We start from the raw sequence: 13,667 nt of genomic DNA, 5'->3' as shown, positions 1-13,667 counted from the left end.
GCTCCCGGGGCTGTGGCTTGACCCACCACCTGTTCTATCCATGTGCTTGATGCTTTCATCTATCTACAGAAGTTGGATGAGACCCTGGATCAAGCCTAGCAGGGTGTGCAGGGGCAGGGGAGGAGATCTGAGCCCCACTCATCTGTGGGAAGAAAGGCTTGCCAAGGCGTTGCTGGATACAGGTGCTGTTGCCTTGTCCTTGAACCGCTTGCCCATTCCTCGCTGACCAAGCCACATCTGTAACATGCTGCCAAGAATTTTGTGACGTGATGCTCTTGTGTTTTGGAGTTTCTCACAACCTACATGGCTTGTTAGAGATGGCTTGGATAAGGGCAGAGTCCTTTTAAAGAGTTGCATGGAAGGGAGGTGTCTTGGTTTGGAGGAATAATGTATGGATGACCCAGATTTCAGAAGTGCAACTGAATTGGGTGAGGAGGAGGCATCTGTAAACCAGGTTTGAAGTTGTTCCAAATCTGAATTAGTCTTAATTCTCAATTATTGTTAATGCTTGGAACAGTTCAACTGGCCATGTAGAACCTCATTTTGCCAGTTCACAGCTTAGGGTAGTATTTGTAGTGCTATCTGCACAGCAGCTCAGAGGTCTTGATAAATTTGTCAGTGAAGTTATATGCTGTAATTGCTAATGGCAGTAATGGACTAGGCCTGAGCTTGGTGCTCCTGCTGAAGCCCTCCCGTTCTCGCTGTCTGAAACAGTGGGACTTGGGTGCTTCCTCTGGAGATCTCTCCTACATCCTGAAAGACTTTGCTGGTAGGAGCCATTCCCTGGGTCTTGTTTTACTTCATCCTGCTAAATTTAGATGGATATTCTTGGTTTTGTTCCTTGAGTCCTCTCCTTTCTTACAGATTGTTTTTTTCAAATGCCTTCTAGAGGTAAAGAGCCACAGTTTGCTATGGCCTTTGTTTTAATAGACTGAAGTCTGGTTTAAAATGGGCTGATTTATTCAGTTTGTATTCATGTAAATTATGTTCGGTCTCCACGGCTATTCCAGGCAAAATTTCAGGAATTGTTGGTAAGGGAATTCAAATTCATAATTGGATACCCCATGAATATTTGATTCTAAGAGTATTATCCTTTCTGTCATCTGGTATCTTGCCAACTTGATGTTTGCTTACTGGGTACTGTTCAGCTACATTATAGATAGTTTATTTTAATAGTTGTACCTGATAAATTTTTAATTCTTTTCAACTCTGCAGCTCCTCACTGAACTCCTGTTGTATCATTTAATGAAGTACTTAGAAGTGACTTCAGTGCAAGTATAGCTGTGCTCCACTGTTCCAGCACTTGGGCCATACAGAGAGAAATTGTCTCCCTCTTCTGCAAGGTGATTGGACGGTGGATGTTCATACTATCAGCATTAGGGGGCAGATACTGTACTCTGACCCCTGTCAGGTATTTACATGCGCAGCTGGTTATCACTGCATCAGATTCAAACTTGTATTAGAAAAGTACCCAGTCTTGATTTCAAGATATCAAGTGATATCTTGTCTACACTGGTTCCCCAGGTAAATTATTCCAATGGCTGATTACCCTCACTAATTTCTTATCTGAATCTGTCCAGCCTGGTTTCTAACCACAAAGTCTTGCTACAAATCTTTGTGCCAGGTTAAAGAGCCTGCTGCTGCCAGGATGACACATTCCAGCAAAAGCTGGCCTATTGTATTGCAAGTTTACAGCTGTTATCCGTGATAACCTCTTACTTCTGGCAATAGACAATCGTGGAACTGTAGTCATGGAATGCCTGGTGTGATTTAGAGTGACAGCTAAGTGCTTATGGCTGTGGAGACTGTGCTGAGATGGGGATTTCAGAGAAGTGGGGTTGAATAACTTTAATTGTTTGGATTGTGGCTTCATTTGGTGTTTAGTCCAGTTTAACTACAGGCTACTTCTGAAAGACTGATCCAGTTCCTCTCATCCAGTCCTGCCTATGAGCTCCTCGTGCTTCCTTTGTATCAGATCTAGTGATTGAGCAGGAATGAATCAGTTCAATCATTTCTCCAACTGAAAATTAACCTCCTTCCCCAAACAAAAAAAAATGTCTTAGTGGCCAGGTAGTGCTAGGTCTGATGCAGAAGGACAGCTTGCAGCTGGACATGAGAGACATGGAGATAACGCCCATCCCTGTGCTGGATTAGATGCAAGAGGGAATCATACATTTAGTCCTTGTATTTCTGTGCTGAGGTAAACAGGCTGTGGTTGCACAAATCCTCTCAGCTGGCACTGCCATTGAAAGAAGCTGTTGTGCCTACCCTTTGTCATCCATGTCAGTTTCCCAGCCTGGCCTGTTGTGAGGCCACATGTGTGGATATATGTCAGAAGAGAAAGGGCAGCGTGGGGGTGGGAATAAGGAGGGCAGGTGATGGGACCATGTCAGCTTATGACAGGCTTAAAGTAGTTTCATCTATGACAGATGAAACTAAGACTTGAGGTACAGTAATTGTCACAAACACACCTTACCTTAAACCTTCATAGAAGCTAATTTTTAAAAAATATTCCTTTTAAAGCAGGTATGTGGGAACGGCTGCCCAGATTTACTCATTACACCAGGTTAACTCAGTTACTTGACTTGGAAGAACTCTGGGTGTCGTCAAGCCTGTGTTTAGGTCAGCTCATTTCAGGTCTATAGTCAAGAAGCATGTGTGGGAAAGAGCATGTAACATACAAAGAAGGTCTGTGCCTTGGCTGTGATGTATTGATACCTGTGAAAGCTTAAAGAGTGCAAAAAAGTTGGTTGCTAATGCATTGTTTATTCTAGATGTGAAGTTTTCAGTGGTTTCCAATGCCTAAGCGGGTAAGGTACCTGTTTTGGGAAAGCTTCATTATCTTGATCTCTTCTATTGAAGATTTCTTAATGATTCCAGATTTCTTGATCTTCTGGTGGAAATAAGAGATAGGGAATGGGTTTTGTCCCAGGAAACTGTTTTAAACACTGTTCCATCAAATGCAATGCTGCATATTGCAAGGGATGTAGAGCAGAGCCTGTAGCGAAGACTGGGTTTGAGCTCACAGTTCAGGGGTTGGATTACAGCTAGATGATGATAAAGAAGAAGTCCCTATGGCTTTAGTGAGAGTTCAGTGCTAAGTCAATGGGAAAAATATTGGTTTTGATAGTGGGAAAAATGTAGAAAGGGGAAAGGTGCTTACCCTGACATGTGTATGTAAATAGACAGGCATATGTAGATATATACAAAATAGAGGGTGTTTTGATGTGAGAAGAGGTTGAGGTGGAGTGGCTATAGAAACTGTAATTGGATAGTATACAAAAAGTGAACTGGAGTGGGAGGAAACACGTGAACCTGCTGCTCAGAAAATACTGCATTAAAGCAGAGTTGGCCATAAGTTAACTTCCCGAGACTGTATCCTCTTTGCAGTAAGTCATGTAGAAGTATGTGATGACTAGAGCCACGAAAATATTCAGATGTTGCACTAACTTTTTGTAGTCTCAAATCAAACATTTAGGTGCTTGTAAATTCCCAGTGTGTGGGAACTGGCCTTATTGGTGCACTGACATATCAGTGGAAAAATTGGTACACAAGATTGAAGAGCATACTCCTCACAAACGGTGCTTCCTCCCCACCCCCCCCCCAAAAAAAAAAAAAAAAAAAGTCTCAAAATACTGAGTATATGGGAGGCAGAAAGGAAATGACCACTGGACCTGTTTACAGAAGACTGTTAAAGGATATGTGAAATTCTCCTCAGTCCAAAGCAGGAAGTGTCTCTGCCTGAGGGAGCAGAAGATCGTGGTCATGTCAGGATGTCAGGTAGGATTGTTTTAGGTCGCAGAAGCCCTGAGATTATCAGCTGACGTGTGGCGCAAGGCCTGAGGTGGGCTGGGAGCAGACCTGTAACCTCTTGGACACGGCCGTTCGCAGCTGCCACAAGGTGGTGTAATGGCTATGCTTGCATATGCACGTAATGATAGATACACAAACCAGCCTTAAGCTAACACATACAGACTAATGGGAGCAGGGGTGCCTTGCCCTCAGCATTGCTGAGAAGCTACAAAAAATCAGTGTATGTAAGTTTTATAGTATATACCTTTTATATTCACAAAAAAATGACAGGTCTGATGATCAAAAGTGCCCGCAAATGTTCTTTGAATAGCATATTTTTTAACTAGACCCTTACATCTTTGTTACATTTTCCTGCCCTGCCAGGAGGTGCTAGTGGAAACTTTGTAAGGGTACACCAGTAAGAGTACACTTTTTCTGGTATGCTTCATTTCACAGGAGAAGGAAGGATGTTCCAGTCATGCTGGTGTCTAGCAAAGCTCTGATGCCACAGCTATGTCTTTAGTGGGACTGGGCTGTAAGCAAAATCCTTCTGGCATGGGTTAAGCCTAGGCTGCTGTTTGTACACACAAATTGTACTGTAGATATTCCATAGTGCAGGTGTCTGAGGGTAACTCTAACCCTGTGAAATGTAATCTAGCTGCAACATTTGAACCAGCTTCCTTTCTAAAGCGCTCAGAGATCACTATCTGTGTTTACAGGTGAGGACTGTCAGATTGCATAGCAGCAAAGTTGAGAAGGTGTGGCGTGTGTCTGTTTCGCCTCTGGATTTACAGAAGAACAGATGTTCCAGCCCTGCAGGAGAGGGAAGGTGTCTCACTGCACAATATTCAGAACAACAAGGCTTAGGTCCTGATTGTTGGTATTGTACATGGCTCAAGTAAATCTTCCTGTTGTCTGCTGCCTCTCTGCATCTATTTTTCTGTAACTTGCTTTGCACATGGAAGTATTTCAGGCTTAAGCCTAAGTACACTCTAGCTGATGGATCTGATGGGTCTTTTTAGCAAAACATTTCTCTCTCCCTTTCTGCATCTCCCCAAGGAAAGGTGTTTTCTCTTGAAAAAGTATGTTTCAGATGTAGGCAAGAAGAGGCTCAGGATGGGCAGCGGACTGGGGAGAGGGGGGTAGCACTGAGAAGGCTGCAGTACAGTGCACAGCCCTTTTAGGATCCTATGTTGTGAAAAGCACGTGGTGGACAGAGAGAGGATGTTGTGGGAAGACAGGTGAAAAGTGGGAGTACTATTTTGATAGTAAATTGTGGGTTTCTGTATTTTCGTAAAAGCACAAGTGATCTAGAGAGACTGGTACATGGCCTCCCCAAGCCACCCAGTGCCTTTTTAACACTGTCTATCTGGCCCTGTGTTGAATGGCAGGGAATACATTACTGCACTGTCACTCTCTTCCTCAACTGTGGGTACTTCTGCTGTCTTGCTACGGGGCTCGTATCCATCTGTCTGTCCTGTGCCATCAGGGAAGGCGGCCTTCCTCTGGCATTCCTTGTGTCATCCACCTTATTGTTCTGCACAGTGAGTAAAACAAGCTGTTTCCTTCTTGAGAGGTGCAGGGAAAAGAGCATGAGCAACTTGAACATACATGTAAGTTGGAGCAATGACTGTGTCTTTTGCTGGAAGAGCAAGGCTAGGCATGCCAATTATGTCACCATAGTGTGTGCTGTGACAAGTCACAAGGGAGAGTCCGGCCATAAAAAGCTGCCTAAAATTGTGGCTGCGTGTGTGGAAAAACGGCAGCTGAGTTGCCCAGTGGGCATTATCTGACATATTAGAGGCCTTTCCCTTAGTTCTATATGCAGCATCATGTTTTCCTGTTTGGGTGCTAAGTGTATAATAATAGTGATATCAAAGGCATGAGAATACACATTGGAGTGTAAAAGTGGGAAAATGGAACAAATCTAGCTCTTTAATAGTCATAGCAAAATAGCTTTAAGGAAAAAAGCTTAACAAGAAAGTGGTAGATTTAATGGATCGCATGTGCACTGAAAACTGTCATTAATAGAAATCTCAAGTTCAGCAAGGCAATTCTGCCCTGAAAAATATGTTTTACTAGTATGTTTCATTTTATAAGTTGATTTAAAAGGCAGCATTACTCAAAGTTTGATTGTGACAATGGAAAAGAGTGAACAAAGTGCATTTTTTGGGTGGGGAAGTGGTACTAACGGATGTAGGAGCCAAATACAGAAGTGTTGAGGCAAACATGTGCAAAAGTATCAGCTGTGTTCTGTTTGCTTGTTTTTACTTTGTTATCCCATGTAATACTGAAAATAAAGCTGAATTTCTCCAGTTTGTAAACAGTGTTATGACACAGAAGAACTCTCCAATATATATTATTATTTCAGTAATATGCTGTCTTGGAATAGTTGTCAGAGTACCTGGTAGAATTGCAATTTTGTGCTGAAGGTAAGCAGTAATCCTGAGTCAAGAGTTTAAGAACAGGTTCCTAAAATTAAGCACCTGGATCCATTCAGAAACAGTTAGATAAGCATAGCCTGATTGAACAATTTCAATGTTGCCAACTTTTTTTTTTTTTCTTTTTATCGCAAGTAATTCTGTCTGTGGGCTTCTTAAAACCACAGTTTCAGAATTAACAGACTGTGAGAGTAACAGTGGAAGGGGAAGCGTTGGATTTTGGTGGTGTTTTGTTTTATTTTTTCATCCAAGAAATCCTCTAGCTGTCTTGATTGTAGGGGAAGGCTTGAAATGGGACGTAAGAGTAACCTGAAAGTTCCTAAAGCAGAAGGCTAAAAAAAACAACCACCCAAACTTCCTTTGTCTTGAACAAGAGATTTTAAAAATAAATAAATTAGTGTGTGGATAGGTAAGGCCTGACCTATGCACCTAATTTCAAGCACTTGTTGTAAAGATTTGGTTTTCAAGAACAGTTTGGTGGAGATACTTGCTTTGGGCTTATATAGGAAGAAATGTCTGATGCCATGTGTCCTAAGTTCATAAAATTGTCGGAATTATAGAAAAGGACTCATGTGAATGTGGACATGCTGAGAAATAGGCAACTGTGGATACCTGACATATGTAAGGTTGTGGAGCAGGTTCTTTCATTGACTGGGCTGTGAGATGGGTATAGCACAGCTGTGATACAAAGCTAACAGTGATCCAGAAGAATGAGCTGAAACAACTAATTTGGTACACCATGTGTGAAAATTGTATCTGTTGTGTGTACTAAGCATTTCTGCAGCACAAAAGGAAAATATTTTAGGAACATGTCTTGTATCTTGAAGAACTCGGAGGCAAAAGACACAGTGAAGGAACAGTATGGACAGTTAGTGCACTTTTATTCGTGAAGGGATTGTTTGAGTAAGACTTTTCTTATAGTTGCAGTCAGATCCGTAGTTTCTAACAGGGCTTTGCATGTTGGGTGCTCTGAGCAGATGTTCACTGACTAACCCTCAGAGTATGTCTTGAGGTAGGAGGGGTTACTGTTACCTCGGCTACAGAGATGACCCTCAGACAAGCAGAAACTGCTAGCCAAAGAGCCAGAATTCGGATTCATGCAGGAGGAGGTCCAGGAGTAAAGGTGCTTCCTTGCCTTGAAAAAATTGCTTATCATTTAAGCCATTTGTAGATCCTTTCTTTAATGAATGGCAGCAGTGGGGAACTGCAGGAGGGAGAGGTCTTGCTATCCTAATGTACACATTTTTGTTTCAGCCTGTATTATGTTACTGGTGTTCACAGTCATTCTTTGTGGACCCATTAGCTTGAAATTTCTGCGTGACTACAATCATTCACGAGCTGTGACTGTTAGCAGAGGCCCAACTTGAAACAGCAGTCTTATAGGTGCATCTTTATCACCTTCTGTTAGGGTAAATGCTAGCAGAGTAGGAGTATACAAACGTTTGGAGTGCAGGGTGTTCCCTTATTTCAGACAAAAATAGTAATGCTGATAATTCCTGCTGTAGGTACAGCTGTGATCACACCTTCTCTACCATGATTGTTTCTTGAGCGCAGACCTACAATGACCTGTCATACCTCTTGTGTATAAGAGTGACAGGATTGATTTGCCACATCATGACATGTCACTGTTCTTCAGCCCCGTGGCAGGGAGTCATAGCCAGATACAATTGTTAGCTCTGCTGAATCTGACATCAAGCAAAGACAAAGCCATTACCTGTGAAACACCCGTAGGACTGGGGTTGTTAAACCCCCCTGTCCTGCTTTGCAGCCCCTCCTAAGCAAGGACTGCTGCCTTGGCCTCTTGCTAAGCCCACTGCAAGGGCAAACCTCCCTTGTCTTGTCTTCGGTTGTCTTCATTGTGCCCTGCTGGGAGGGGACCTTGCAAAAATTGCTTGCCTTGTGCCCCTGCCTGGCCAGTCTGCTGTGACGTATGGGAGAGGGCAGGTGTTGGGTTCAGTAACAGTTATCAAAGATTCGTGCTTAAAGCCAGGTTCACCAAGTCTGGCAGAGGAAAGATGGAAGACCCTTTTTCAGTATGGGAGTGCCTTTGGGAAGAGAGCTCTGACTCCTCCCTCCCTCATCAGCACAGTTCATGGACTCCCCCACCCTCTTTTCTTGTACCCTCCCAATCCTTCCCCCATCAAGCACCCCTGTAGTTCTTAGCTTTCCCAAACTCGAATAATCATACCTAACTGCACACTTTGCTATTGCCTTTAGTGACTCCTACGTGCAGCAAAGCAGTTTGCCATGTGCCAAGTTTGATAAACTTGTGTACGTGAGTCTGGTGGGCATTGTCAGGAGTCATGACTGAAAGCTGCCTGTGAAGCTGAACTCTGCTGTATCTAATTGAACTTGGGAGAGATGGGATGTTTATGTGTTTATTTATGCCCTGCTGATCAAAGCGTGTTGCAGGTAATGGGAAAGGCAGTGAGCTGAATCTTTGATTTCATTTAACTGCTGCCTGTAACTTCCCAGGGGAAGTTCCTCATTCATACTAAAGTATGCAGTACCCCAATTAGAATATAGTATGCACGCTTGCGTAGGTTGGTGTATGCAAGCATATCAAGGAGTTTGCATTCCTTAGTTTGACATTATTGTGTGATCGTGTCATAAAAGAGCTAGAGGAAATCATATCAAGACTATTACACCATTAGTCATGATGACTGTTAGGAAGTGAATTGTCTTATGTTCTAATTTCTCGCTGGCATACTGAAGTCATGAGCTTGGGGTGAATTTAAGGCACAGTACTCATTTTACTCCTCTGTATCTCCTTTTGATTGGGTGTGGCCTGGGAGGAGAAAGAGGCAGTTCTATGTGCCACGAGGCTAAGGAAAGAGACTGGAGGCCAGTCAAGAGTCGAAAAGTTTGCCAAAAGGCCACCTGAGGATTTTAGTTGTTCTGATAATACCTGAAGAGCCATGGAGTTGTAAAAGCGTACTATTATAGGAGATCTTGAAAGGTGATGATGTAAAACAGACCCTGCCCCCTCATTCTTATGCAGAAAAATGTAAATGAGGGAAGAATCTGCAATTGTTCTTATTTGTTGAAACTCTTAATTATTAAAGTAGGAAAAATACTGTAATTAGTACATGATAGAGAAGCTAGTGATATTTCTAAGCTTGTATAAATTCTGTGCTGTAAAATAATATAGAGTTGGAGTTGTGCTGCATGTGAAAGCGTGTGGGGGTATTTTTTGTTAATTGACAAACAAGGGGAAATATTGCTGAAACAGATCATCAGCATTGTCGATCTGGTCACGGTATTCCTCATTTTTAAAGTTGTACCTGTGAGGCTCTACAGTTTTTGTTTTTTATACCATGCTGCATTAATTAAAATACTAGAAGCTAATGCTAAATTTTAACCAAAGCATTGTGAGCTGTAATTACTACTATAAATTTTGAAGTAAGGTAATGGTAATTGGTGAAAATAGTTATAAAAAGCATTTCATAACACTGATGTATATCATTTATACCATTTAAAACGCTGCTTAATATAACTTTTTCCTGTTCATTTTGAAAGAAAACTCCACAAAAATTGCCTTCCCTCTCTCTTTCCAAATGGAAGGTTTCCATGCTAGACTTTGCAGGGGTTTGAGGAAGTTTGCAGGACTTTTCCTAGCATCTTTTTTTGTTGTTGTTGCTGTTCCTTGTTTTTCACAGTGCTCGCAGGGGGCTCCTTTGAGTTGATCTACCTTCCACACAATATTCATTTAGATGTAGTCCTTTATTGAGGAGAGAAAGAGCTATGTTTGGGTCCAGGGGGTACAATATGCAGCAACAAGAAGATAAAGAAATGTTGAAGTCTAAAATAACTGCTCCTTTGAAAATGGTTGTAAATCTGATTAGATCTGTCTGGCTTCATATGTTGCATGCTTCAAACATGAAACTAGCAAAAAAAAAAACATTGCTAGCAGAGGGAGAACAGTGGAAATGTAAAACTTCCATGCTCCCATACTTTTAATTTTTGTCCACTCCCTATTGTACACCTGTTCCTTAGTTTTGAGCACTTAGCAGTCATGTTCAGCAAGACGGCTATGATGGAGCATTTGGGACTTGCTTGTAGATCCTGGGTGTGGTTTCACTATAACTTGAGTTTTGGGGTCCAGGTTTCTGCTTTCCAACTCTCCAGGCCCTCACCTAGCCACTTGTTCCTATCCATGCCTCACAGTTGCTGCTGAGGCTTGTATATCTGCATGTACAGCTACTTCAGGGGGTCGATCTGACTGGGAACTAGGTATTTTTACCTTTTCCCTCCTCTTGCTTCTTAATCTGTTCTGGATTTCAGGGTGTCACGTCAAGTCCTAATCTAAATTTATTAGGACCTGACTCCAGCTGGTGTTGACTAGTCTGTACAGTTAGCAACAGCAGAAGGAATTAAAGGAGCTCTACAGCATCTTAGGACTGGACTGTAAATACAAGAATGCTACAGAAAATCTGCAAATACCTAAATTTGGTCTGATGAATTTAATTATTCATCTCTGTTAACCCAGGTATACCACAGCATATTTTACTGCCAGTCTGGTATACATAGTTCACTGGATCAGATTGAAGTACTTTGCAAATGAGTTCACTGTCTTTGGTGTGAACTGCTGAAAAACAGTAATCAGTTTAGAGGGGAAGGGGGGACTTGTTCTTGCTCTGATTAGTCAGGAATTAAGGTTTAACATGTTGTCTTAAAAGACTGAGATAAACCCATACAGCAAGATCTAATTTTTTAAGCCATATGTGTGTTTTTTTTTTCAGGTCTTTCCACACCCATAAAGGCCAGACATATATTTTTCTTAATTGTAAGCCAAAATTCTCACATAACCACATGATTCTAGGAAGTGGGACCATATGAAAAACAGAAAATATTGTGATACACACAATAAACCTTTGCCAGTTGGACATGCAGGCATTACGCTGTGAGTAAGAAGTTTTCCATGTGTTTGCATTAGTACCTTCCTATTCAGCACCCACACAATTCCTGTGGCTTTGGGTGTGTGAAGCTATTTTTCCACTGGGAGAGCGAAGGGGTCCTCACTGGTGCTTTCCCACATTTACATTACTTATAGCTTTTTATTTATATCTAATAGTTTTTGCTCTCAATAGCAAACACGTCTCACTGTGCTTCTTCGATCTAAGTTCACCGATTTAATTTCCAGGAAACAATAGTTCATTCCCTGAAAAGCAAGTTTAGGGGAGGGGTTTATGAAAACCTGTTTTCCCCACACACATCTCTATATCCCCTTTGGATGGACTTCTTTTCTCTTTAGCTGCAGCTTTCAGTACAAAGCCATGCCATTATTGCAATATTACAAAATATTTTTGATTATGATTCAAGCCTCATAAGATTTTTTTTCCACATTTTTTTCACCAATCTCATTACTGGACTCGTAAGATAACTAAAAATGCTGTGGTGAACTAAGGCTGGAAACATCTGGAAGCATGCATTCTGAAGGCACAAAATGAGGGCAAATGAGTTCAAGATTATTATTTTTTTTAATTCTTTTAGTTGCTATCTCGTGATATGTTGGTACCACAATATTTTATTCATATTGTCAGTTGATGGTACTACCAGTGTTGAAGCCAGATACCTGCACAGGTTTTTACTGTAGGTATGCCAGCCGTGGGTGATGAATTTGTGCTGGTAGTTGTCAGTGTGGTCTGAGGTACCAGTGCAGTTTTGTTGCTATTACTAGGAACTGTTTCCGTTGCATGGGATATGCTTCACTTATATTGAGACAAAAGTATTTAACCAGTACCTTCATGGCAGGGTGTGTTTTGCTGTATAGATTACAGTCCTCCTGTACTGCTAAAATGTTTCAACTTTGTATTTTCCATTCTGTAGGGATCTGACAGCTATTGCTACTAGAAAGAAGAAATCTTACTGTTTTCTAGATGGAACTTGATCCAGCTGTTAAAGAGGGTATATCAAGTGTTCGCCAAGAACATCAGATGGGATAACTTAGGAGGACCTTTCTGCAGGGGAGGACAGTTTGTTCAGTTCAGTCTGCTGAATATTGTTCATCCTTATCTGTCCGTATAGCTTAACTGTGCTCAGGACTCATACAGGTAACATGACAATAGCTGTGCTCAGCAATGGTTCCACTGAGCAGTCTGGGCAAGGCCAAGCTTTCAAGTGTGTTTCCAGATCCTTTGATATTTTAATGGCATTTGCATCTGTCAAAATGGTTTGGTGCAAACATTAGCATTCTTTAATCTGAGACTCAAAAACAGCAGCGTGGGATTCTGGCTCATGTTTCCATAGCACAGTAAAAGACTGAAATTTCTGCAGCTAGCTGGAGAATCTCTACCATCTACATCCTGAATTACTTAGTTTAAAGAGAAACTGGGAACTACTCTAGCTTGTAGCAAACCTTATGTCCAGGAGTGGATGTAGCGTGCCTCTAGCAGACAAGACTGTATATCATAGCATACATCTCAGATGTCTGTGCTTCCTTTTGGCTCCAGATGTTTATGTCAGTTGTCTGTCTATCCCCGAAGTTTGTAGAGTCCTGCATAGAGCAGCCAGCAGTGACTCTGTACATTCCTTTCACTGGGGGAATTCTTCCTCTATCAGTCCAGTAGTATCAACTGTCATTCTAAGCTACAGCAGTGAGCATTGCATGCTGTTCCTGTACTAGAAGACTGCAAAACATCAAAGCTTATCCATTGCTTTTATGAATATAAAACTTAAGCTCTGCTTAAAATGAACCAATTTTCCTGATATACAGGTGGCCCCATTTATCTTAAGACTGAACCATTTTTGTTGCCTCCCTGAGAAATACAGTGTTTAATCCAAGCTGTGGGCTTCATTCACTGTTTGGCAAATGTTCAGCAGCTATTTCTGAGGTGAAATTTTGTACTACTAATTTTATTTCTTTGGTATTTTTTTGATTTAACACTAAGTATTATAATTAGTTTAAGTGGCCAGAAATGTATGATGAGTATCCTTCTTCTGTCAGTTAGTGAATCATTTGATAATTAATATGCTCAGTGTATCTTGAGTATGATTACTAGTAGTGGAAAATTGTGAGATGCTACTGGGAGTGTTAAAAGTCAGCAACCTCTTTGCATCTGTGTGCCAGGGAAGTCTTATTCACTTCACTGAAGTTCAGCAGCAGCTCAGATGTATTTTCCAGGAGATCAGATACCATTGACAGGTTCATTTTTTAACCCTCTGCCCAAAACATAGAGGTGGCAGCTATTTTCCAGGGTACTTATAGCATGTAGGCTTTTTTAGCACAGCAGTAAACTCTACATTATTTTGCTTCATGCTTATTGTATTACCTCTCTTATTCTTTATGTTCCTTCCTCTGACAAGCTCCAAGCCAGCTCTTCATACCCTTAAAACCACCTCTAAGTAATGTTATTTTCCTCCTTCATTCTTATCTCTAGTGCACCCTGTGTAATCTTCTCCTGAGCTCAGGAGTTTTGACCCCACTACTTCACC

At 41.5% G+C, this 13,667-nt stretch overlaps 1 protein-coding gene across 5 annotated transcripts in view; it reads left to right on the top strand.

Annotated features, from left to right (window-relative positions):
* Positions 1 to 44: 44 nt before the first annotated feature.
* ARHGEF5 (Rho guanine nucleotide exchange factor 5) overlaps positions 45 to 13,667 on the top strand; it is a 35,410-nt gene continuing 21,787 nt past the window's right edge. The window contains exons 1-3 of one of the 5 annotated variants that reach the window (XM_084508959.1): positions 45 to 182; positions 1,216 to 1,343; positions 4,512 to 4,621. In XM_084508959.1, coding sequence (XP_084365085.1) covers positions 4,595 to 4,621 — 27 coding nt within the window. In that variant the 5' untranslated portion in view covers positions 45 to 182; positions 1,216 to 1,343; positions 4,512 to 4,594. Of the gene's footprint in view, positions 183 to 246; positions 455 to 1,215; positions 1,412 to 4,511; positions 4,622 to 10,975; positions 11,137 to 13,667 lie in introns of those variants that run through there. The other 4 variants (XM_084508965.1, XM_084508963.1, XM_084508958.1 and 1 more) reach the window with 4 other exon arrangements.

Source organism: Aythya ferina (assembly GCF_964211825.1).
Source record: "Aythya ferina genome assembly, chromosome: 1".
In the NCBI taxonomy this organism is placed as follows: domain Eukaryota; kingdom Metazoa; phylum Chordata; class Aves; order Anseriformes; family Anatidae; genus Aythya; species Aythya ferina.
The sequence above is the reverse complement of the archived record's forward strand: the minus strand, read 5'-3'. Positions and strand labels throughout refer to the sequence as shown.